The 26,917-nt window shown below is 41.2% G+C and overlaps 1 protein-coding gene across 1 annotated transcript in view; it reads right to left on the bottom strand.

The window, feature by feature from the left end:
- The window catches only part of OBSCN (obscurin, cytoskeletal calmodulin and titin-interacting RhoGEF), a 257,509-nt gene extending 232,434 nt beyond the window's left edge, over positions 1-25,075 (bottom strand). Inside the window, exons 1-7 of the mRNA XM_087947096.1 lie at positions 24,844-25,075; positions 15,777-16,908; positions 12,808-13,077; positions 8,929-9,189; positions 4,258-4,560; positions 3,635-3,901; positions 612-881 (exon numbers count right to left, since the gene is read on the bottom strand). Coding sequence (XP_087803222.1) covers positions 612-881; positions 3,635-3,901; positions 4,258-4,560; positions 8,929-9,189; positions 12,808-13,077; positions 15,777-16,899 — 2,494 coding nt within the window. The 5' untranslated portion in view covers positions 16,900-16,908; positions 24,844-25,075. The remainder of the gene's footprint in view (positions 1-611; positions 882-3,634; positions 3,902-4,257; positions 4,561-8,928; positions 9,190-12,807; positions 13,078-15,776; positions 16,909-24,843) is intronic.
- Between the last annotated feature and the right edge of the window lie 1,842 nt (positions 25,076-26,917).

Here is a 26,917-nt window from a genome sequence, read left to right as displayed (position 1 = left end):
TATTTACTGGCATGTTCATTGTTCTGGATACATCCTCCCCACAAATCCAATTGCCTTGGCATCTGATCACTGCCTTGAAACTTGTTAAAGATCTGAGCTTGAAATTCAAAACCACAACAGCATCTTGGTCAGCTGTTTCCATGCAAAGGCTTAGGAAAATAAATGCAGATGATAGTTAATATTACAGATAGTCCACATCTTATAACCGTTCATTTACTGACCGTTCAAAGTTAAAACAGCACTGCAAAAGGTGACTTAGGACACTTTTTCACACTTACGACCATTGCAGCATCCCCATAGTCACATAAATAAAATTCAGACACCTGGCAACTGGCTCCTATTTATGATGGTTCCAGTGTCTCAGGGTTATGTGATCCTCTTTTGTGACCTTCTGAAAGCAAAGTCAGTGGGGAAGCCATTCACAACCGTGTGACTAGCTTAACTAACAACTGCAAGGATTCTTTTAACAACTGTAGCAAGAAAGTTCATAATAAGGGGCAAAACTCATTTAACAAATGTCTCACTTAGCAACAGCAATGTTGGGCTCAATTGTGCTCTTAAGTTGAGGACTAGCTGTACAGACAAATTTCAAAGGAAGGACCATTTCTTACCTTTGACCTCCACCTGGAAGGTTAGTTGGTCATCTTTTGATTCACAGCTATAAACCCCTTCATCTTCCTTGATAGCGTTTTGGACAATAAGTTTTCGCTGTTTTCCCTGAACGGAAAATGTTACCCTTTGGTCTGGCTTGATGTCCTTCTTCCCCTTTTTCCACAAGACTGCATCAGTAGCTGAGGACACCTCACAAACCAGCTCAAACTTCTCACAAAGGTTGACTGAAATCCCGGGGGCTGACTCATTGACAAATGTGGCCACTTCATCTAGAAAAGAGGGATGAAATTCAGTGGTCTGGACATCTGATACAAGCTACGATGACATCGAATGTGTCCCAGTCTCATTGGGCAAAAGGACAGAAAGAGCAAATTAGGTCATTTGTCCATAGACGTTGTGATAAGTAATGTCATCATATCCTTTGTCTAAATCCAGCCACCCCCAACATAGAGATACAGGGAGTCCTCCACGTACAGCCATTCATTTAGTGACTATTCAAAGTTACAATGAGATTTATACCATACCACCTATGATCATGTGATTTACATTCAGATATATGGCAACTGATTCATATTTATGATGGTTGTGGTGTCCTGGGGTCATGCAATCACTTTTTGCAATCTTTTCACAAGCAAAGTCAATGGGGAAGGCAGATTCACTTTACAATCATGTGACTCACATAACAACCACAGTGATTCACTTAACAAAGGTGGCAAAGAAAGTCATAAAATGGGGCAAAACTTACTTAACAAATGTCTCGCTTAGCAACATAAGTTATGGAGTCAATTATGGTCGTAAGTCAAGGACTACCTATATTTATGAAATGTGATCACCATTTGTAAACTGGTTTCTAATAAACAAAGTCAAAATGGGAAACCAGATTTGCTTAACAATCACATGATTCACTTAACAACTGAAGTGATATGTTTAAGTGTGGCCGAAAAAGTCAATAAATGAGATGTAACTCACCTAACAATTGTCCTGCTTAACAACAGAAATTTGGGGCTCAAATATGGTTGTAAGTCAAGGACTACCTGTACTTGCTGAATCAATGCCTGAAATAACATATGGCACATCTCGGGGAAATTGGAGAATGGATGTCCTTTGCATAATTTGCCTAACATGATCCTACAAATGATGAGTAGGCGTCCAAATGGCATTGTCTCAATTATTTCATTGTACCAATGACATGACACAAATTTGCACAAAGGGAATAAACTGCATCCCTGAATGGTACATTGAACATCTACCAACTTAGAAAAATTCAGATATGCTGGTTGTCTTCTTTCCATCTTTCGCAGCATTATGGACTTCTTAAGGAATCTGGTTTTTTGTTTTTTTCGTTGGTTGAGGAATGCTCCATCAGATTGGTTTTGACTTGGTGACCATCTAGATCTTCTTCAGGTTGATCTGTACCCAACTTCAAGTCTTGCAGTAGGGCATTCATCACCACCATAATTGAGTCCCTCTACCTTCTGCTGGTCCTTCTCTTCTACTTCTTTATCTTTTCCACTATTATAAAGTTATCAAAGGATCCTGTTTTTTTTCATTGATTAATGAATCACGTTCCATCAAGTTGGGGTTGACTCTTGGTGACCATCTAGATGTTTTCCAGGCTGATCTGTATCCACTTTGGCCCTTCATGTTTTCCAATAAGGCAGGGGGGTCAAACTCGCAGCATCATGTTATCGTCATGTATCATGGCTTTCCCCCCCTTTATTAAAATGGGGGACATGATGCATTCGAACCATAGGCTGCAAGTTTGACACCCCTGCAATAGGGCATTCATGGCCACCATAACTGAGTCCATCCACCTTTTATTGGACCTCCTCTTCTTCTTTTTCCTTCCACCTTTTCCAGTATTATGGGCTTCTCCAGAGAGTTAGATCTTCATGCTGAATAATTGTGTCATTAAGTTGGTGAAGATTCTCAGGAACCACATTGACAGATCTTCTCTAGAATGATTTGTCTCCAACCTGATCCTTCATGATTTCTAATAGTGCACCCATCACCACCATAACTAAGTTCATCCATCTCACTCCTGGTCATCCTCCTCTTCTCTTTCCCTCTATCTTTAATAGCATTGTGGACTTCTCAAGGAGCTTGGTGTTTCCATTGACTGATTGACTGATGGATTGACCATCAACTTGGTGTCCAGCCTTAGTGTCCAAATAAACAGACCTTCTCCAGGAAGATCCTTCTTTAACATGGTTCTTCAGGTCTCCCAGCAGTGCTTCTATAATTGAGTCTCTCAACATTGCTGCCTGTTGTCATTCTTTCTCAGCATTGTTAGCTTGGTGTTTCTTTAACTTGCTTCTTCAGGTCTCCCAACAGTGCCTCCATCACCACTATGGCTGATTCTTTCAATCTTTCTGCTGGTCATCCTCTGCTCTTTCCATCCACCTTCTCCAGCATTGTAGACTTCTCCAGACAACAGAATCTTTCCACAATGTATCCAATGTATGATAATTTGAGTCTCCTTATCTCTTCTACCCCATTCCAAACAAAAAAAATATCAACAAGGTCAGCCACAACTAGACGACAGAAGCACCACTCCTGTGCACAACACACATATAAAAGGAGTGGAACTTCAGACCCACAGTCTTTTGACTTTTTATCTTCTCCGTGGACATCCCATCCCTATCCTTGCCAAACTGACATGTTGGTTTTGTCTTCCAAGCTCATGTTTGCCCATAATTATTTCTTAAGTTAGGAATCTACAGTTTGATTTCAGCTTCCTAAAGATCTCCTAAAATTAAGATCTGAAGATCATGGTCAGAAGAAAGGAAGGAAGGAAGGAAGGAAGGAAGGAAGGAAGGAAGGAAGGAAGGAAGGAAGGAAGGAAGGAAGGAAGGAAGGAAGGAAAGAAACAAAGAAAGAAAGAAAGAAAGAAAGAAAGAAAGAAAGAAAGAAAGAAAGAAAGAAAGAAAGAAAGAAAGAAAGAAAAGAAAGAAAGAAAGAAAGAAAGAAAGAAAGAAAGAAAGAAAGAAAGAAAGAAAGAAAGAAGTATAATTGCAAATACCTTTCAGGGTGACTCTTCCAATGCTTTCGATATCCTTGGCTACAAATTTCACCTCTGCCTCCTTGAAAGCACTGGTGACCCGCTTAATGATTAAACTGTGGCTTGCTTTGGTTCTCGTAATTATGTATTTGTCACTGTTCTGGACAAGGTTGCCATTGATGTACCATGAGCCGGGACTAGGGGTGGTGAGGTCCACAGTGAAAGTTGCATCTCTCCCTGGTGCAACTTCAACATTTCTCATAGGGGTTTTCACTGCCAGGGTAGGTTCTGTGGGATATAATGATGATGAGTAAAGATTAACATAATTTTTTCTCAATAGAAGAGAATATTTGTAGCTCGGGGTTTAACTGTGGGGTACTTGGTGCTTCTGAGGTTGATAGTTACCTTCCAGACTTTAGGTAACAGGAGGAGGAAAAGGGAGGAGGAGGAGGAGGGAGGAGGAGGAGGAGGAGGAGGAGGAGGAGGAGGAGGAGGAGGAATTTCTGATCATTGGAATTAATGGAGCACATTATTCATGTTCATGATACAAGATATTTGAGAATTTCAGGTATTGGTGGCTTAAAAAAATCTAAATCCATTCATCACCCCCAATTTAGTCCATTGCTGGGGCAAAAAAAACTTACCAAGATGCCAGACTCCAGGAAATTCCAGATAATCACTTTGGCCATATTTGTTGACTGCAGAAACTCGGAATTGGTAGTCAGCCTCTTCAGTCATGTTGTTGACCGTGAACTCAGTTTGGGACACCAGAGCTTGGTGGCACCTCAGCCATGTGAATCCTGTCAGCTTCTTACGTTCAATAAGGTAGCCATCAATCGGGATAGGCCGGTCCGTCTTCTGAAGAGACCAAGCTAACGTCACTGAGGTTTCTGTTTTGTTTTTCACCACTGGGTCAGCTGGAGGATGTGATGGGGGCTTCTTTGGAGCTGGTCATAAGGAGAAGGGGGAAAGACCAAGTCAACATTTGGGAAGAAACCACAGATTTTTTTAAACATGCGAATATAAAGGTAGTTCAAAGGTTGTGTAAGCACCATCATTTCCCCATCATATATTACTTTGGGGGAATCCTTAGTGCTCTCTGAGCTGGGTGGTTTTCTTGCAGATGTTTCATGACCTAATTAGGTACCAATTCAGGGATGGGATTCTACACTGAACTGGCTGTTATGATTCTGCGCAGTTCAGAGAACCAGCAAATCGTGTCCCTGGCTGGCCCCGCCCTGACATTGCACACATGCGCAACATCGTTGTGACTGCATTCTCCCCACCCACCCTGCCCAGTCACTCCTTACAGTATTTTTTTCCTCCCGACGATCAGCTGTTCCGACATTCAGCTGTGCCAGGATCCCCCTCACTGTCTTACTGCTTCACCCAGGAGGCTTCTCTGAGGCCCAGGAGGCAAAAAGGAGCACGTGGATGGGTGCTGTGAGGCCCCCCACACACCCCATTTTTTGCCTCCTGGGCCTCAGGAAGCCTCCTGGGAGCAAAAATGGCCTCCCAGAGGCTTCCTGAGACAAGAGGCAAAAAAATAATAATAATGGAGTGCCGTGTGGGGGCTGCAAAAAAGAAGAAGCCACGCCCACCCAGTCACATGGTCACACCACCGGTTCTCTGGTATGGCTAGGTGGTAGTGGCCACCTAGCCATACCAGAGAACCGGTAATAAAAATATTTGCATTCCACCCCTGGGTAGCATCATCAGTTCTAGAAGGAAGTAGGGTTTGTGGAGAGGAGGAGGAGGGACGACGACGACGACAAGGACTGTGGGGTCCTTGGTCCTCTCTGAACTTGGTTGTTTTCCTGCAGACAATTCATGACTCAGCTAGGTAACATTATCAGTGCTAGACAGAATATGTAATCGTGTTATCACAGGGATGCTGCAATAGTCATAAGAATGATAACTGGTCACTTTTGATAGTGCTGTTGTACGTTTGAATAGTCACTGAATGAATTGTTATAAGTCAAGAACTACCTGTACTTGCAGCCTTGCAAGATGTTATTCAGGTAGCCTTACAGTAAAGTAGAATTAGCTCGTCTAGTTGTGTTTCCTATTGTTGGATGTGAAAGACCAGGTCTTCATGTGAAAGTCCAATTAAACTGACTGATTCCTAATCATGCCAATTTGCAGGTAATCCTCAATTTATAATCGTTCATTTAGTTACAATGGCACCCAAAAAAGTGACATGGCCACTTTTCACAATTACAACTGTTACAGGATCCCTATGGTCATGTGATCAAAATTCAGGCGCTTAGCAACTGACTCATATTTATGACCGTTGCAGTGTCCCGAGGTCACACGATCAACTTTTGTAATCTTCAGTTAATGGAGAAACTAGATTCACTTCACAACTTTGTTACAAACTTACTGCAGTGATTCACTTAACAACTGTGGCAAGAAAAATCATAAAATTTGCCAAAACTCACTTACAAACGTCTCATTTAGCAACAGAAAATTTGGGCTCAATCATAGGTTGAGGACTACCTGTATAGAAGAACAACAAACCCTACAATAGTTCTACCAAATCTTGGGCTCCAATATTGACCCCTTCAGGAAACCTTAGTTTAAAATGTTATTAGGATCAGGTGGGGTCAATTATTCAGAGCAACAGCACATTTAATACATAAGAAACCCTAAGCATCAGATAAGCATCAATCAATCACTGCTAATTTCTTTCATGCAAGAAATGTGTTGTCATTTTCTACCTGTCCTTAAAATAATATACAGAGCAGTGGTATACAAGTAGTCCTCAACTTACGACAACAATTGATTCCAATATTTCTATCACTAAGTGAGACATTTATTCAGTGAGTTTTGTCCCATTTGATGACCTTTCTTGCCACAGTTGTTAAGCAAGACCATGCTGTTATTAAGTTAGTCACACAGTTGTTAAATTACTCTGACTTCCCCATTGACTTTCCTTGTCTGAAGGTTGCAAAAGGGGATCATATAATTCTGGAACACTGCGACTGTCATAAATATGAGTAAGTTGCCAAGTGCCTTAACTTTTATCACATGATCGTGGGAATTCTGCAATGGTTGTAAGTGTAAAAAACAGTCACCCTAACCCTAACCGTAATTCTAACCCTAACTTTGAACAATCACTAAATGAACTATTGTAAGTTGGGACTACCTGTATTCCTTAAAATGGGGCATGAATACACAAATGATCTGTCTAATCTAAGGGGTACACTACTGTAACTTCCTACACCTCAGCCTTTTTTGAAGCCACCTCTAGGTTTTTAGAATCATTGGGCTGAAAGGGACCTTGGAGGTCTTCTGGTCCAACCCCCTGCTAAAGGCAGGAATTTTATACTATCCTGGTCTGATAGTTATTCAGCTTATTTTTTGAAAACCTTCAGTGATGAAATACCCACAATTTTTGGAGACAAGCTGTTCCACTAATCAATTGTTCTAACTTCTTACTGTCAGGAAGTTCTAGGTTGGATCTCTCCTTGATTAGTTTCCACCTGTTACTTCTTATTTGGCCTCTGGTGTCTAGCTACGATACAGTATGGTGAGAAAAGGTTATTTTTGCAAATGATGCAGTGATGCTTACTTCAATTATGTTCTCTATGTACAGTTTTCACATTCTTTCCTTGGTATGTGAAGTGTTAGCTTAACATGCAATGGCTAAGACAGCAGGTTGGGTAGCCAACTTCAGATGGTGAATTAAAGAAATTAAATTAATGAGATTTTTCCAACAAAGTCATTTTCCAGTACGGCAATCAGGCTGTGAGACTCAGAAACTGGTCTGCACTATGATTTCTGAATTTGATCTGGTTACAGGTAGTCCTCAACTTATGACCACAATGGAGGCCAGAATTTCCATTGTTAAGTAAGGTGTTTGTTAAATGAGTCACATCCGATTTCACTACCTTTTTGGCCATGGTTGTTAATTGAATCGCTGCAATTATTAAGTTGTACAGATAGTCCTCAACTTACAACAGTTCATTTAGTGATTGGACTTACAACAGCACTGAAATAAGTGACTTATGACTGTTTTTCACACTCATGACCATTGCAACATCCCTGAAGTCACATGATCAAAATTCAGATGCTTGGCAACTGACCCATATTTATTATAGTTCCAGTGTCCCGGGGTCATGTGATCACATTTTATGACCTCCTGACAAGTGAAGTCACTGGGGAAGCCAGACTCATTTAGCAATCAGGTCACTAACTGAACCACTGTAGTGATTTACTTAACAACTGTGGCAATAAAGGTAATAAAATGAGGCAAAACTCACTTAACAACTGTCTTGCTTAGCAACATAAATTTTGGGCTCCATTGTGGTCATAGGTTGAGGACTTCTGATATATCATAGTATTATATCTTATTTTAAGGCTAGATAGTAAGTGATGGCATGTTTCCTGAGTGCAAGAAATCAGTGGCAATTGACTGTGTTCTGTGTTCTGCTTAGGATTTTCAAGCATGTTCTGGGGATCAAATTGGGTCAAATGACTTTATCACTACAGGGCTGATGACTTGGGTTTCTCTCATGGTTTGGCTGTGCTACTGATCTGGATAATTGACCCCGCCTGATCCTAAGAACCTTTTAAACCAGGTTTTTGGTTTAAGGGATCAATCTTGCCTCCCAAGATTTGATGGACTATCATAGGCTTCATTGTTCTTCTATACAGGTACTCAAGACCACAAATGAGGCCAGAATTTCCATGGGACAAAACTGTATCTAGCTATCCCTCCCTTCCTCCCTCCCTCTATTTCTCGCTCACTCGCTATCTAGCTAATCTATCATCTATTATCGATGTACATGTCTATCTGTCTGTCTGTCTGTCTATCTGTCTATCTGTACAATGCATTCAGAAAGTATTCAGACTCCCTTCACTTTCATTATGCAGCCTGATTCTACAGTTGTTAAAATTCATTTTTTCTCATTAATCTACCATCAGTATCCCAGAATGACAAAATGAAAACAGGATTTTAGAAATGTATGTACATTTCAACAGCTGTAGAATCAGGCTGCAGCATAACAAAATTGACAAAAGTGAAGGGAGCCTGAATACTTTCTGAATGCACCTGTATATCTGTCAACTAGTATCTATCTGTCTATCTTTCTAACTACCTTTCTACCTACCTACCTACCTACCTACCTATCTCTATGTACCATCTACCTCTCATCTATCTATCTATAAACAAAACTCAGTTGTGGTCGTAAGTCAAGGACTACCTGTATTTGCACGCCTTTAAGCATCCAAGATCTTCAGAAGAATTTATAAGTAATAAATATGGAGAAACAAACTCCTCACATACATGGGGGGAGGGAAATCACTCTCACCAGAGACAGTAAATTGTGTGGATGTTCTACATTCATCAGCCACAAAGACAATTTCTCCTCCATCTTCCATTTGACAATCCCGGATGATCATGGTGTATTCCCTGTCTGTGGAGGAGATTGAAATGCGACTGCTGGGTTTTAATTCTTCCTTATTCTTCAACCATCGGAACTTCTCGCACTTCTGTTCCAGTTCCACCGAAAACACTGCAGTGTCTTTTATGCTGACAGCTGTCTTCCTTGGCAGTTTCTTGACAATGTTGCCTGTCGATAAATAAAGATGTGATCATTAGTTTTAGTCAACTCACATTAAAAGCTCCATGCTTAGAAACACTATGTTTAGATAGGGGGAGGTATATAGAGATATACTGTAGATGGATAGGAAGGGAGATAGACACAGATAGATAATTAAACAGAGCAATAGATATGTGAAAGGCCAGAGAGGAAGGTGTGTGTGTGTGTGTGTGTGTGTGTGTGTGAGAGAGAGAGAGAGAGAGAGAGAGAGAGAGAGACAGAGACAGAGACAGAGACAGAGACAGAGACAGAGACAGAGACAGAGACAGAGACAGAGATGAGTAATTGGATAGATAAGCACCTGAGGGCACGAGAAGAAGCAACGGGTGGAAACTCATCAAGGAGAGAAACAACTTAGAACTAAGGAGAAATTTCCTGATAGAATAACTAATCATTGGAACTCCTTGCCTCCAGAAGCTGTAAATGCTCTAACACTGGAAGTTTTTAAGAAGAGATTGGATAACCATTTGTCTGAAATGGTGTCGGGTTTCCTGCCCAAGCAGAGGGTTGGACTACAAGACCTCCAAGGTCCCTTCCCACTCATTCTATTCTATTCTATTCTATTCTATTCTATTCTACTCTATTCTATTCAAATACATGAATTGAGAGAGAGATTGGGAGAGAGAGAGAAATAGACAGATGTATGAATGAATAGGTAAGGGAGGTAGATAAATGGATGGATGGGTGGCTAATTGGATAGACAGATGATAGTTACATGAACTGATACACAGGAAGAGAGAGACAAGGAGAAATACATAGGTGAATAGATATATGAGGAGTGGAGAGAGAAAGAAGAGATATAATTGGATAAACAGAAGATTAGATAGATAGATAGATAGATAGATAGATAGATAGATAGATAGATAGATAGATAGATAGATGGATGGATGGATGGATGGATGGATGGATGGATGGATGGATGGATGGATGGATGGATGGATGGATGGATGGATGGAAGGATGGATGGATGGATGGATGGATGGATGGATGGATGGATGGAAGGATGGATGGATGGATGGATGGATAGATAGATAGATAGATAGATAGATAGATAGATAGATAGATAGATAGATAGATAGATAGATAGACAGATAGAAAGAAAGAAAGATAGATGACAGATTTATGTAGCCTCTCAGGGCATCGTGCAGCAGGTTTCCAGGTGAAACCAGAGAGGCTGATCCGAACTTGTAGTATTATATAAATAAATGTATTTTCTATCTCCGTATACCGCAAAGTCAGACAAACAGGAGCATCATGAGGTAAATTGCAGGGCCACGTTGAAGAAAAAGGTGGGAAAAAAGGGAACGCCCCCTCCACACCCACAGCAACCAATCACAGCGCGGATTACCTCACGCAGGAGCCAGACCTTTCCCATCAATCAACTATAATGGTTGTTCTGACTCACTGCACGGGGCCCCTATTAAATTTAAATATAATAAGATACTCACAGTGGATGGAAACTTACATTGACTTTATTGCATATTTTTGTGTCAAGTGCACTCAGTGCACTTTTGTGTTAAACCTCAGAGCTGGGAATAGTCATTAAAGGGAACAGTCCATCATCAGCCTCAGTGGATCTCAAAATTCATTTGGGTGGGAACCCAGAAGATCCCGGGGCTGTAAATCAGTCTCAGAAAACCCAAAATTTCCTCCTTTTTGCATTTTCACTAATGCGTTTTTGCAGCGAAGCCACCCAGCAAAAAACACAGAGATAGATTGGCTAAGGGCAAACCAGGTTACCTTCCTAATCCTGGCTTGTAAAGTGGACAGTGCTCAACTTATGATCACAACTGAGCCCAAAATGTATGTTGCTACGTGAGAAATTTGTTAAGTGAGTTTTGCCCCATTTTACCACTTTTCTTGCCATGTTCGTTAAGTGAACCCCTTCCAATGGTTAAGTTAGTCCCTTGGTCGTTAAGTGAATCTGGCTTCCCCATTGACTGGCCAGCCGGTTGCAAAAGGGGATCGCGTGACCCCCGAGACATTGCAACCATCATAAATATGAGTCAGTTGCCAAGCATCTGAATTTTGATCGTGTGACCCTGGGGATGTTGCAATGGTCATGTGTGAAAAATGGTCATTTTTTTCAGTACAGTTGTAACTTCAAATGGTCACTAAACAGATGAAGACCTGCATGTGCTGCAGAGTTCAAAGGCATCGACATAAGTTTTATGCAATCCGTTCAAATGCTTGGCAAGCATCATGATCTGAACTCAGGTTACAGAAATCCCTCTGACGACCTTCTTCGACCTTTGATGCAAACAAGCATGGATGACCCTCTTAAATAACTAGTGCTTTGCCACAGGGGTCTTGCATTTCACCCCTGGAATTATCGACTAAGGAAGCTTAATCTCCGCTTAAAAATTGTTAGCAGGTCAGAGCTGAGTTGCCTTTAATGATTTTATTTTTTAAACGGGTATTAACAGATAGTCCTCGACTTACGACCACAATTGGGAACAGAATTTGCACTACTACTAAGCAAAAGGGTTATGAAGCGAATTGTGACTGGTTTAGCAATTTTTTTCACCAAGTTTGTTAAGTGAATCACTGCAATTAACCATTGTTAACACTTAACGGTTGTAAACCGCTTAGAGGGGGCTATAAAGCATTATAAAGCGGCATACAAATCTAAGTGCTATTGTTATTAAGCACATCCGGCTTCCCGCTTTGCTTGTCGGAAGCTGGCTGGGAAGGTCACCAATGGAGATGACATGATCCTGGTATGCTTGCCAAGTGCCCAAATTTTGATCATGAGATTGTGGGGATGCTGTGATGGTCATAAGTGCGAGGATCTGAGTATTGATTTTACTAACATGAGCACCCTTCGTATGTGTGAACGCCAATTCTCAGGATTCTTAGCTGTGGTGGTGGCAGCTTGTAAATGGTGGCTTGTAAATTTGGACAGATGGTTCCTATATTATATGTTGGTAAATCCTGGATTTATTAAATGAGTTTGTTCTTGCACAATTTCCCAATTCAATTTACTTACCACCAATTATCGTGGCAAGTTGCACAGCAAATACATTCAGTAAATAATAATGCAGATAGTCCTTGACTTAAAATCATAACTGAGCTCAAAATTTCCATTACTAAGAGAGACAGTTGTTAAGTGAGTTTTGCCTCAGTTGCTCAGTAAATCACTGCAGCTATTAAGTTAGCAACACAGTTGTTAAGTGAATCTGGCTTCCCCAGTGTTTGTCAGAAGGCTGCAAAACATGATAAGTTTGCGACACTCCAACTGTCATATTACAAACCAGTTGCCAAGCGTCTGAATTTTGATCATGTAATCCTGGGGATGCTATAACAGTTGTAAGTGTGAAAAATGGTCATAAGTCACTTTCTTCAGTGACATTGTAATTTTGGTTATTATACAAATTGTTGTAAGTTGAGGACTATCCATAATAATATCTACTCCGGCATCACTGCCTCACTTCAGTTACAGGGGACCATTGGAATATCAGATATGGGTTGTAAGTTCCCTATTTCAGGCAGTTCATAACTTCGAACAATCACTAAGTGACCAGTAATAAGTTGAGGACTACCTGTAGAAGGAAGTCCTACCGAGAAAGATCAATGGACTTCATTTACCTTGAACGCTCAATTCAGCAATGGTTCTGCTGCCTTCCTTCATCTCGCAAATGTAGACAGCATCATCATCCATGGTGACATTTTGGATGGTGAGCTTGCGGCATATCCCATCTTCTTCAATCTTGTACTTGTCATTCTGTTGAAGTCTGGTCTCCTCTTTGAACCAAGTGGTCTCTATATCAGAACAGGGCACTTCACACAAGAAGATCACGGAGTCCTTCTCCCGAACTTCCAAATCTTGGAGTTTTGTCTTGAAAGGTATTTTCGGTTCTGGGGAAGAACCAGATGGAAAAATGAAGTTGGTAAGACACAAGACTGAAGAACCAACAAACAGCAAGTGTGGATTGTTCTCAACGACATTAAGATCGTGTAGAACATTAGTGGAACATTATGATTTAGAATATCAGTAGAACATTAAGATCCAGTAGAACATCAGTACAATGTTATGATTGAGTAACGTTATGATCAAGGGGAATATCAGTAGAAAATTATGATCAAGGGGAACATCAATGGAACACTGTGATCAAGTAGAACATCTGTAGAACATTTAGATCAAATAGAGAATGTAGAACATTAAGATCAAGTAGAATATCAATAGAATATTGTGATCAAGTAGAACATCAGTAGAAAATTATGATCAAGTGGAACATCAGTAGAATGTTATGATCAAGTAGAACATTACGATTAAGTGAAACAGCAGTACAGTTAATCCTCATCTTATGACCATAAAAGCTCCAAGTTTCCATTGCTAAGCAAGATAATTAAGTGAGTTTTGCCCCATTGTATGATCTTTTCTTGCGAGAAATGAACCATAAGTGAATCTGTACTTACAACCATAAATCATGAAGTTTAAACGGGACACCATGTGACCACACCAATTTTACAATATATTTGGAGTGGTCGTTAAATCAATCTGATGGTTGTCAAGAGAATGCTACAGTCATTAAATGAATGATACGCTCATAAAGTAAACTTAGTCCACTAAGGCAGAGGTCGCCAACCTTTTGGGCCTCAGGGACCACTAAACTCATAATTTTAAATTCCAGGGACCACTAACCAGTTCTGTGGGCATGGCCTAATTTGTGGGTGTGGTTTGGTGGTCATGTGACTGGCTGGGTGTGGCTTATATGTAAATATTATAAATATTTATATAAATATTGAATTTTTTATAAAAAAAGCAATTTTTATCCAAAATCAGGCAAAGCAGGTAGGCAGATTGAGTTGCTCACAGAATTATTCAGTGATCTATCTATCTGCCATTGGCTAGCTCAGCCTGTCACATAAAATTTGCTTGCCGTGAGTCTGCACTGGATAATAGAAGCTTCAGTCCTAAGGGAGGTTTGGCTGTGCTTAAAAGCAAAGCCGAAGACCTAAAGACTAGCTAGAAAGCAAGAAATCCAACCATTTCCTGCTTCCTAACTAATCTAAATCTCCCGGCACAGCAGAACAGCTGATGGTCGGGGAAAAGAAAAGGAAAAATAGCAATTTAGCAGATAAGTTTGCTGGATAAGGAGTGAATGTGCGGGGAGGGTTCCTGTGGACCATGTGGGTGGCGCAGCCTTATGTTCCTGTGCAGCCTAGATTAATTGCTTTGAGTGGGGTGTTCTGGGGGTGACATTACCCTGCGGCCCACCAAAAAATTTTCACAGCCCACGGGTTGGCGATCACTGCACTAAGGGTGTCTTTGTTCTAAAAAAGATATAAATTTCCAGCAAAACCATCATAAATCATAAGCATGTGATCGTGGGATGCTGAAAATGGTCATAAAGCAGGTTGGTTGCCAAGCGCCCAAAGTGAGCCAGGTGACCAGGAGGGAGGACATCAAAATTTTGAATCTGGGTCCAAAGTAGCTTTTCCTAGGATCTATTGTAATTTCAGAACATTACTAAGTGACTGGTCATAAATCAAGGACTACTTTCTGTGCTTACTTGAAACTTTGATGTCTTTAAGGATCTTGATTCAGAAAATGTCAGTGAATTATGGATTTGAGATCAAGGATCCATTTTTACACAGGATCAAATCACCATCCAACTGAACATGAAAATTGAATATCTACACCCTGCTAATGTCAATCTCCTTGTAAAACTAGCCAAGAAACATGTTTACTTCCTTGGCACCTACTACTGCAGAAGATATGCCTGGGATTAGATTTCTTCTAGTTTAAAAATACTTTAACAGTCTTCTTTTAGTTGTGAAGCTAAATGTTCTTAAAAAAAACAAAACACTACTACATATTGTCCTTGACTTATAACCATTTATTTAATAACCGTTCAAAGTTACAATGGCACTGGAAAAAGTGACTCCTGATCATTTTTCACAATAACAACCATGGCTCCCTCCCAGTGGTCATGTGTTCGGAATTTGGCCACTTGGCAATTGACTCATATTTATGACGGTCGCAGTGTCCCAGGGTCACGCAATCCCCTTTTGTGACCTTCTGACAAGCAAAGTCAATGCAGGAGTCAGATTCACAACCATGTTATTAACCATGTTATTAACTTAACAACTGCAGGGATTTGCTTAACAACTGTGGCAAGAAAGGTCATAAAATGGGGGGAGGAATTATGTTTAGTTTAGCAACATAAATTTGGGGCTCACTTGTGATCGTAAGTTGAGAACTACCTATTTGTTGTAAATAGGAAGTCAAGAGAATTATTCTGGGCCCTGCTTTTGTTGAATCGACTGCCAATCTGAGGGTATTTCCTTACAACTTCTACCAGTGTTTCTCAATCTTCATAAATTGAAGACAGGTGGAGCTACAGCTACTCACCTTTGACATTCACCAACAAAGAACCATAGGTCTGTCCCGCCAAATTGTGGTCTGGAGCCCATTGTGCTATACAATGGAGAATCTATTCTATGGCTACTCACTTTTGACGATTATCAATGAACCACCATAGGTCTGTCCTACCAAATTCTCTGGTCTGGAGCTCATTGTGCAACACAATGGAGGATCTATGGCTACTCACCTTTTACGGTCACCAACACAGAACTGTAGGTCTGACCCGCCAAATTTGAAGCTGTGCAGGTGTAGAGGCCATTATCGACCTGTTTGCAGAAGAGGATCTTCAAGACAAAATTCTCTTGCTCGTCCTCGTAAATTATGTGTCTCCGGCTCTCCATGATCACCTCTCCGTCCTTCTTCCAAACTGTCTCCGGTTTGGGTTCTCCGGTTACGTAGCAGCTCATTTTGGCGTGCTTGCCCTCTGTGACAGTGAAACTCCGGGTGGTGACCCGATAATATGAACCTCCATCGCCTCGGAGTCCCTTGGAGGTCAAACTAGCAGCCCGTTCGTAATCCAAGGACAAGCTCAATCCGAGTTTGGACCGTCCTTCAGTGGAGATCAAGGAGTCTACTTTGGACAAATCGCCCTTCCGGATTTCTTCTCGTCTTTTCTGCATGTGGGACAACAACGGAGAGGTCTTGCTACTGATGTCATCTATACTGTGTCTCGTGCTGCCTGGGCTGTATGAATCTGGAAGATCTACCATCAACGCAGCAGCTGCACTAGAGGATCCTAAAGGATTCTCTGCGTGGCAAGTGTAGGTCCCGCTGTCTCCCAAATGAGTATTTTGGATCTTCAGAGCATTCTTCTCGCCCTGGGATTCAATCCGGATCCGGTTGGAGTCTGACAATTTCCCCAGATGCTTCCCGTCCTTCTCCCAGTTGATGGCGAGGGGAGGACTACCTTGGACGATGCACTTGAACATGGCGTCTTCACCCATGATCACTCGGATGGATGTGGGCTTCTGGATGAAATATGGGGCCGATTCTGTCACCGTGGTCTGCTCGCCGACTTTGATGCTGACAGCGGCAAAGGCTTCCCCAATTGTGTTCTTGGCCCGGCAGATGTACTGACCACTGTCCTCCAAGCTCAGGTTGTAAATGGTGAGACGATAAAGGTCATCGTCTTCTACCATCTTGAAGCGTCCTCCCGTCTGGATGGGGAGTTTGTCCTTCTCCCAGTTCACCAAAGGGATGGGGTTGCCAATGATCTGGCAGCTCAGGGTGGCATCTTTGCCCATGGAGACCACAAAGGCTTTGGGCCTCGTCAAGAACCTCGGCACACCACTGTAGGAAATGTAATCCATCTTGATGGCCTACAAGAAGAAGAACAACAGCAAACATGAGCACCAAAGCAAGAAAATGAATTTTGTGGATACTAATGAAGAGTTGTACAGATAGTCCTTGTCTTATGACTATTCATTGAGTGACTGTTTGAAATTACAACAGCATGGAAAAAAGTGAGAAGTCCTTGCACTTATGACCTTCAGTATATTCCCGTGATCACTAAATACATGTTTGTAAGTTGAGGAGAATCTGTAGAACATCATGATCAAGAAGTAGAATATTATGGGAACTTCCGGTTTGTAGGGCTTCGGCGGCAGCAGGAATCCGCGATCGTGCGTGATTTCTGCTTGCGCTCGCTGCTGGAGTGCCCCGAGCCACCTGGCTTTGGGGCTAAGTCACCCTGTAGAGGTGACTGAAGATAGGGGAGACCCGGCAGGGCTTGAGGGGAGCTGCACCTCCCCTCCCCAGCTGGCTTAACTCCCTTTTCCGAAGGCAGTAGAGCGGCGGTCAGAAATGGCCACCAGAAAGAAGCACTCATCCGGAAAAGAATGTGCAGGAGGAAGCTAAGAAGTGAAAGTTTTGGCTGACTGGGATAAGAAGCAACATTCAAGATACCCTGGAATTTAAATTTTAAAACAGGATACATCGCTCCCAAAGAAGATCCGGAAGCAGCGAATGAAAGTGAAAAGGGAAAGTTTGTTTTTTCTTACTCTCCTTCCTTACGGTGACAGCAGATGAATGAGAAATCGGAAAAACCCGCTTTGGCATCAGCAGGTAATTAAACTGGAAAATTAAAGCCAAGGGGACAATAAATATTTCTGATCACTGAAAAAACTTTTTCTTGCTGTAAGTGGGAAGGGAGAGGAAAAGAATAAGAGTAAGATTTGGCTGGAGGAGACTGCTTGGAATTTTAAAAGAATCTAAAGTTAAATTGTAACAAGACTTCTAAAAGATACATTTTAATTGGAACTTTGTAACTGAATTGTAGCCCCAGGAAGAGAATGTGAAAAAAGAAGAAAGTGTTAAATGAAACAGCTTGTGTGTATTTGGACTGCTTGGTGACTCTGGGACTTTTGGAAATTATATTTCAATGATAAAAAACACTTGGGTGGTTGTTTAATTTTTTTTTTACAATGGCATCACTTGTGGATGAACTGAAAATGGAATTCAAAAAATATAAAGAAGAGGAACAAGAAGGGAAGGGCTCTTTTGGCTCCGTTTTTCATTTTTTAGAAATGGCAATTTCTACATATGAGAAACTACAAGAACAAGAAGATTGGGACAAAGAAGAAGCCATCTTTAATGAACAAGTAACTTTATCTGGGGAAGAAAGGGGAAAGGGGGGAAAGAGAATGGAGAATTTAAGACCTAAAAAACCAACCAAAAAAGGGGAAAATAAGGTGAAAAGTGGATATAATGTTAGAAAGCAACAGAAAAGAGGAATACAGAAGAGGGAAATGGAGATGGTGAGACAAGGGGGTAAAAAGGGCAGAATGAAGAAGCAAGGGAGGAAGGAAGGGAAGAGAAGCTACAAAGGTTTGAAACAAGATGTAAAGAAACAGGATTTATTTAGAGATATTGGGTAAAATATAACTGAAAAAGAGATTCTGCAAAGGTACATAAGACTGTACTGTTGTATTTGTATTAAAAAATAATGTTAGAAAATTGGAATAACATATGATTATAAAATGGGATAAAATATTCAATGTAATTCAGTGAAACTTTTTTTTCTTGAACAAAATAAATGAAATGAAATATGAGAGAATTGAACTAAGAAGGAATGGGAACATTTTAATTATATAATGTTTTAAAATATAAGTGAAATGGGGAGGAAGTAATTACATAAAATTTATATCTGTTCCCATAGAAGCATGATACCCATTTGAAAAGGAATGTGTAAAATGTTTAAGATTTAAATGAATATTAATTTTAATGATAGAGTTCAATTGGTATTGATTGTTGTTTTAATTATACTATATATTTATAATTTTTTCTTTTCTTAAAATAGTTTTAGAATGTACTAAGCAGAATCCGAATGAAAGTTATGTATTATATTAAGTGTTAAATTTAGGGGAAAGATATAAAGGCGTCATACTCCAATCAGTGATAACAGGAGAAATTTTGTGTTAATGAGAAAAGATAATAGACAGCTGAAACAGGACAGACAAAGGATATAAGTATAATGATTTAAATTAAGATGAAATAAATAAAATAGAATTAAGAGAGTGAAAAGAGGGGAGAAGCTATATAGAAAATGTAGAATGGCAATAAGATATGGAATGGTATATAAAAGTGAGCATCAACTTGAATTTATGTCTGTACGAAGAGATGTAACCCGGGATCAAGCTGCTTTCAAAAAAGATGTTTTATGTTTTGTGTTTTGTTTGTATATGTTTGTTTTTTAAAAATTAATAAAAATTTTGGGAAAAAAAAGAAGTAGAATATTATGATCAAGTAGAATACCAAGGTTCATTTTATCTGTACAACTAGGATCTGGAGCCATTCTTTTCCTAGGTTGGAGACAATACAGATAGTCCTCGACTTACAACTGTTTGTTAAGTGACCATTCAAAGTTACAACAGCACTGAAAAAAAGTGACTTACAACTGGTCCTCATGCTTACAAGCATACCCGCAGTGACATGATCAAAATTTCAGTGCTTGGCAACTGGCCAGAGTTTATGATGGTTGCAATATCCCGGGGTCATGTGATTACCATTTGCAAGCAAAATCAGGGGAGAAATCAGACTCACTTAATGACTGCAAGATACATAAAACAGCTTCAAGTGATCTGCTTAAGAACCATGACATAAGAGGTCGTAAAAGCGGATGTGACTCACTTAACAAGCACTTGGGTGCCAACTGTGGCTGTCAATCACGGACTACCTGTAATCAGCAGGGGGTCGCAGGAAGCCTTTGGGTGCAATAAACATGGATAGTATCCACATCTCTATGGGCAGGTAGTCCTCGACTTACAACCAGTTGCTTAGCGGCCCCTCAAAGTTATGTCAGATTTCCCTGGCAGTTCCTATGACTCAGTTCTGAAGTTCTGAAAGCCCCCATGACTTTGGTCCCTCAGCCATTTCTAGTCGTTCTATAATCACATGACCATGTTTTACCATGATTCACTAAGTGACCATTGCAGAAAAGATCATAAAATCAAGTCTGACCTGATTTACGATTGTCATGACCTACTACCATGATGGGCAAGCTCCACTTCAGTCGTAATTCAAGGACTTATCTGCAATTCAGCTCAAGAAAACCAAGAAGGCTTCGTGTAAAAATTCCACTTTATTTAGCTACAGTTACAGGAGTTGGAAATAGGTTATAAATAGGAAGTTCAAAGAATTATTCTGCATGTTGCCTCTTGTTGAAAGGACGGCTAATTTTAGGTTAATTCCTTTCACCTTACCTTCCAGTGCTTTTCAGACTTGGCTACGGGAAGACGGGTAGACTTCAACTCCCAGAATTCCCCAGCCAGCCAAGACAGCCGAAGGATGGAGAGAGAGATAATAGCGTTAGATAATAGGTAGATGACACAGAGAGAGTGGGGGGAGGAAGGGAGGGAGGGGGGAGAGAGAAAGAGGGGGGAGGGAAGGAAGGAAAGAAAGAAGGAAAGAAAGAAAAAAGAAAGGAGGGAAGGAAGGAAGGAAGAAGGAAGGAAGGAAGGAAGGAAGGAAGGAAGGAAGGAAGGAAGGAAGGAAGGAAAAAGGAAAAAAACAAAGAAACAAGGAAAGAAAGAAAGAAAGAAAGAAAGAAAGAAAGAAAGAAAGAAAGAAAGAAAGAAAGAAAGAAAGAAAGAAAGAAAGAAAGAAAGTCCAGCAGTCAGGGCTGTCCAGAGGTGCAGTCAAAAAAGTCAAGATGGCTACCATCCCTATCAGCCTCATTGTTGTACTCCAAAGCTCGGTTCTACTTTCAACACAGGTTCAAACCTCTCAGCCAAATCCAAATTTCTCTCCCCCATCTGCTCACAAGTTGTAATGCAAAGGGTGTGCCCTGTGCTACTTCCTACAATCCTGATGAGTGGGTCCCAGCTGTCTTCTCCTCCTGACCAAACCCCCACCCTCCATCAGGGTTTTTTGTCATCGCCCCCCCTCACCCTTCTCCCCCTCCCCGCCTCCATTTCATACCATCCAACCCATATGGTGTTTCCATCTGTTTGCAAACTTCAAACCCGCTTCCCCCAGTGACAGATCTGGCCTGGAGTCCTTTACTAAACTTATAATTCTTGCCTTACTTTTTTGAGTCAAATCCAGATTTAAGACAGATTTAGCCACCCTGGATTAAAAAGTCAGTGGCCACCAAGGTCAAAATCAGGTGGACACTGCATGGTGAATGGACGTTTGCAACGCTGGGTCTGCCATCTTGCAGATTTTGACTGCCCATTGCAATAGGGAGTGGTACTTTTTCCTAATCTATCTTAACCACGTTATTCATTTACAGACTACATGGATTCCCTTAACAATCCTGGCAAAAAAAGGGCGTAAAATCAGTTCTTCTTGACCTCTGGTAATTTTTTGGCAAATAAATAATGGCGAGAGTTAGGAATTCAGTACAAATAGTCCTCGTCTTGCGACCACAATTGAGTCCAAAATTTCTGTTGCTAGCAAGACATTTGTTAAATGAATTTTGTCCCATTTTATGACCTTCCTTGCCACGCTTGTTAAATGAATCGCTGCAGTTGTTAAGTGAGTCACATGCTTGTGAATCTGGCTTCTCCTATTGACTTTGCTTGTCAGAAGGTCACAAAAGGGGATCACATGTCCATGGGACACGGCGACTATCGTCGCCAAGCCTCTGAATTTTGATCACTTGATTGTGGGGATGCCAACGATCATAAGTGTCATAAGTCCCTTTTTTCAGTGCCGTTGTAATTTTGAACGGTCACTAAACAAACTGTTGTAAGTCGAGGACTACCTGCACAGGTCGTTCTCAACTTACAACCATTAGTTTAGTGACAATTTGAAGTTACAATAGCTTCCCGCTTACAACAGTTGCAGTGCCCCAGGGTCACAAAATCACCATTTGCAACTTTCCCTGGTGGCTTCCGACAAGCAGAGCCCATGGGGATAGTCAGATTCACTTAACAACCACGTGATTTGCTTAGTGACTGTAGTGATTCACTTAACAACCAGGGCAAAAGAACATCGTAAACTCAAGCCCAATTCATTTAAAAACTGCCTTGCTTAGCGATAAAACGTACGGTCATAACCTTGGTTGTACATCGAGGATGGGCTGTAGCGATTCAGGAAAAGTAGACATAATCTTGCTTTAATTCTCCCACTTTTATCGTGCAAATTTTCTCTTGCTAAACAAAATGAAATATTCGAGAATCCTACAAACACAAAATTATTTGTCTTGCAAACTGCAATAGCCTTTCTCAGAACCACCCAGCTACTTAGAGAAGAGAGTGTCTCTGAGCATATGAAGAGTATTTTTCCTCATGGGATAAGCAAGAAGGACAAGTCAACCAGCATTCTGTCACACAGAAACGCCGCAAGCATTACACAAAACGAAACAGCGATGGTCACACAACATAATGTTTTGCTCTTGAGGCAGTCCTCAACGCACAACCGTTCATTAGTGGTGGTTCTAAGTTACAACGGCACTAAAAAAGTGACTTATGACGTGTCTTTCACAGTCACATCCTATGCAGCATCCCCCTGGTGACGTGATCGAAATTCAAATGCTTGGCAACTGACTCACACTTACGATGGTCGCAGTGTCTCCTGGGGTCAAGTAATCCCCTTTTGCGACCTTCTGACAAGCAACGTCAATGGGGAAGCCAGATTCACTTAACAACCGTGTGATTAACTTAACAACTGCAGGGTTCACTTAACAACAAAAAGTCACAAAAAAAGGGATAAAGCTCATTTAACAACTGCCTTGCTTAGCAACATAAATTTTTGCCTCAGTTGTGTTGGTGGGCAATTGCACTAAAATAAAAAATAAAATAAAATTATTTTTTTAAATGCACGCTGAGCTTACCGGCCTGCATTCTGTAAACATAATACAGAGATTATTCAAACCTAATGAGGGCCAACCTTTTTTAGCCTAATATATCTATGTGTAGTCCTCAACTTACGACCACAATTGAGACCAGAATGTCCACCACTAAGGAAGATGGTTACTTTCATGAGTCTTGCCTGCTTTTACAACCTGTTTAACCCCTTTTGTTAAGTAAATCCCTGAAGTTGTTAAGTGAATCATGCAGTCATTAAGTGAATCCAGCTTCCCCCATTGACTGGGCTTTGGCTGGGTAGGTTGCAAGTGGCGATCTTGTGACCCGGGCATGATGCCCGCTGCCAAACACCTGAATTTTAATCACATGACCACGGAGATGCTGCCAACTGTCGTAAAAGTGAGGACCAGTCTCTTGTTTCATGGCTGTTGTAAGTCTGGCTACAAAATAAATGGTTGTAAATCAAGGATAATGTATATTCAAGTAATCATTTTTTAAGGTACAAAAAAATCTCCAGATAAACACCCTTTATATCCAACAAATTTAAAACCATCATGATTACACACACCAAATTGTAGGACCCCGAAAGCCTCTCCAGGGCAACCCAGATCAAGTCTACCCTCAACCCACAACAGTTGCAGTGACTTTGAGTGAGTCACATCTTTCCCCTTTCTTCGCCTGTCCTACCTCGCAGGGCTCTACTGTCACCAGGGAATAATAATAATAATAATAATAATAATAATAATAATAATAATAATAATAATAATAATAATAATAATAATAATAATAAAATGAAGCTATGCCAACTCCCTTCCCAATAGGAAACTCAAATCTACATTTAGTACAGTTGGTCCTCAACTTGGGACCACAACTGAGCCCAAGCTTTGTGAGACATTAAGTGGATTTTGCCCCATTTTATGACCTCTCTTCCCAAAGTTGTTAAGTGAATCTCTGCAGTTGATATGTTACTTAGTTGTTAAGCGAATCTGGCTTGACTTTGCTGGTCAGGTCGCAAAAGGAGACCCCAGGATCCTGCAATGGTAGTTGCCAAGCGTCTGAATTTTGATCATGGGAAGGTACAATGGTTGTAACTATGGAAAAATGGTCACAAGTCACTTTTTTAAGTGCCATTGTGATTTCGAACAGCCATTAAACGAACTGCTGTAAATCGAGGACTGCCTGCAAATATATTTTTTAGAAAAACAACGCTCCCGTCTGCTTGGAAAGTTTCAAAGGAATAATCTCGATTGCAATCGAATCTTGCAAAGTAGATTCCACGCAATGCAATGCTCTCTTCAGCTAAATAAAGGTGTGGTTTTTTTTTTTAAAGGCCTATTGATCCCCGGGCTGTATATAACAGGCAAACACGACTCAGCCCCTCCATTCCAGCCAGGCCTGATCACTGACCGATAGCTCTTAAAATAGCCTCAGCTGTCCAGCTAGGAGAAATTCAAGCTGAGAGCTGGAGGCAGGAGAATAAGCAGAGGAGATTTAAGACTTAGAATTGCTCGCATGCTGAAATCTGGATTTTCACCCGACGCAGGATTTTTTGCAAAATGCTTCCTTATTTAGGAAGGAAAAGCCAAGCCGAAAAAAATCGATGCCTTATTCCCAACTCCATGCAATTCGAAAAGAGCATTTTCCTGCTTCAACCCCCATGAAATCCAAGTTATTCTATTTTTAAACCGACATTTAAAATCCTGCCTGGTTTGAATTGGCCTTGCCCAAGGAAAACAAACAAACAAACTTGCTTTCCAGGTTCAGCCTTCGATTTGTCTGAAATGGTATAAGCAGAGGGTTGAACTAGAAGACTTCCAAAACTCCTTCCGACTCTTTTATTGATATCCTGAGGTTGAAAATCAAAAAGGGATTTATTTTTTGACTTTCAGCCTTACAAGCCAACATGGAAATGGGTAGGGAGACGGAGATAAAACCAGAGCCTTTTTCTCAAGAAGCCACCATTCTCTGGTCTGTCCTGTCCAGAGTGAAATTGAAGGACCTTACCTGGCTGGGGTCTTTTTTTTCAAGCCTCTTTAATTGGGACGATGGACAGATTCTTGGCAATTTCAGTAACCATCCAGAAGACGGTGGAGAGGAGGTTAGGAGGGTTCAGGGCACCCCGTTTCCCCCTCCCAGCCCCCACCCCCCGGGGACGAAGAAAACAGAAACCCCAGTGAGGTTGGGGATGCGCAGAAGGCAAAAGCCCCCAGACTCGTGCTGCGATGACCCCTGGCTTTAGCTGAGACCCAGCTCCTCCCTTGAACTGTCTCCACCAGTCATGTTGGTTTGCTGACGTGATCCTCTCCCGGCTGTCCATCTCCAAAATAGTCCTAGGTGTCAGTTGGTAGGCAGATTAAATTTCGTCTCTCCTGCCGGTGCCTCAAAAGGCATCACGTAGGCTGCGGTTGAGGAGTGGGCGCTGCTGAGCCAGCCCTGGCGGGGCGTTGCTAGCTTGACTTAGTGTGGGATAAGATTGCTGGAGGCTAAACAATTGCAGGAAACTGGGACTCTCTAGTGTGAAGAAGAAGAGGACTAGAGAGGGGATGGCCTAGACATCTTCAAAAAATTTGAGGTGCTGTCACAGAGAACAGGGGGGGACAGCCTGTTCTCCGAAGGACCTGAACGCAGGACAAGAAGCAACGGATGGAAGATTATCAAAGAAAGATGCAACCAACTGGGAAATTTCCTAGCAATGAGAATAATCAATCAGTAGCTTTCCTTCAGAAGTTGTGGGTGCTCCAACACTGGAGGTTTTGAAGTGAGCCATTTGCCCGGAATGGTATAAGAATGCTCGAACAGGGGGGTTGGACTACATGACCTCCAAGGTCCCTTCCAGTTCTGTTCTTCTATGATTCTATTCTCCAACGCACCTGAAGGCAGGACAAGACGCAAAATGGATGGAAATTCATCAAGGAGAAAAGCAACCTAGAACAAAGGAGAAATTTCCTAGCAGTGAGAACAATTAACCAGTGGAACAACTTGCCTCCAGAAATTGTGGGTGTTCCAACACTGGAGATTTTTAAGACGAGATTGGACATCCACCTGTCTGAAATGGGATAGGGTCCTCCTGCCTGAGCAGGGAGGGTGGACCCTTCCAACTCTGTTCTTCTGTAATTCTGGTAACAAGGACACTGTGAAGTTAGGAAGGTTAAAAGATCCAGAAAAATCTGCTTGCTTGCACAAGTTGTTCTGCTTGCTTGTATGATGTGTGCAAAGAGACAGGTGGAGATTTTCATGATTGACAGGACCAGAAAGGACCTGAGCAGCAAATGCCAGAAAAAATTCTTTCTCCCTTGTGGGCTTTTAAACTGTTTTTCCATAGAACCAAGATGATCCAATAAATATTAGGGGAAAACAATAACTCTAGAGAGTAAGAAACAAACCGCAGACCACTTCTACGTTCCCTGTAAGTTGCTAGGTCCCAGGTTAATAACAAATGAAAATTAAAAATCTTAATTTAAAATAAATAAAATTAGACTTGTAAGAAGCCCCCCTCCCCAGATTAAAATATTCTTTATTTTTAATAGGAGGACAGAATATTTCCCCAAATAGAGAAAACATGCTGTTAAAGGCAGAAAGCAGCCCCAGTCTTCCTGCTCTAGGAAACAGCCTCCAGCAGATGCCTGAAGTCTTTAGAGATGGAGATTTTGTGCCCATTAAGAAATCCAGGTCAACCTGTTCATAAACAAAACGCCTCCAGCTCCAGCTGGTGGGATTAAAAAGGACAGGATGTGACTTTTAGAACATAGGATTAACCCACCACCATTGAAATAGTAAAAGACATAAAACTGACTATATTGCACAACACCCACCCACCCCCGGAGCAACTCAAACACAAAACCCCAGAAACCTATAAAGATCCATCCAATCATTCAGCCATTTTGTCAGTTGTCCCAGAACTGCGTGCTGTTGTTGTTCTGCTCATAAATAAACCTTCTTTCTAAAGTAGCCTCCATTTTATTTCCAGCGCCTTTCTCCCAGCTTGGAACAGACCCATGATCTCTCATTGTAGCACCATGTGCCAGGAACCCACTTTTCTTTCCTAACTGATCAAATTAATTCTCTTTATATCTTTTCT

This window comes from Notechis scutatus, chromosome Z (assembly GCF_049901735.1).
Source record: "Notechis scutatus isolate UNSWTSFEM ecotype Mainland chromosome Z, rNotScu1.2, whole genome shotgun sequence".
Taxonomy (NCBI): domain Eukaryota; kingdom Metazoa; phylum Chordata; class Lepidosauria; order Squamata; family Elapidae; genus Notechis; species Notechis scutatus.
This window is presented reverse-complemented; position numbering and strand designations above follow the sequence as displayed.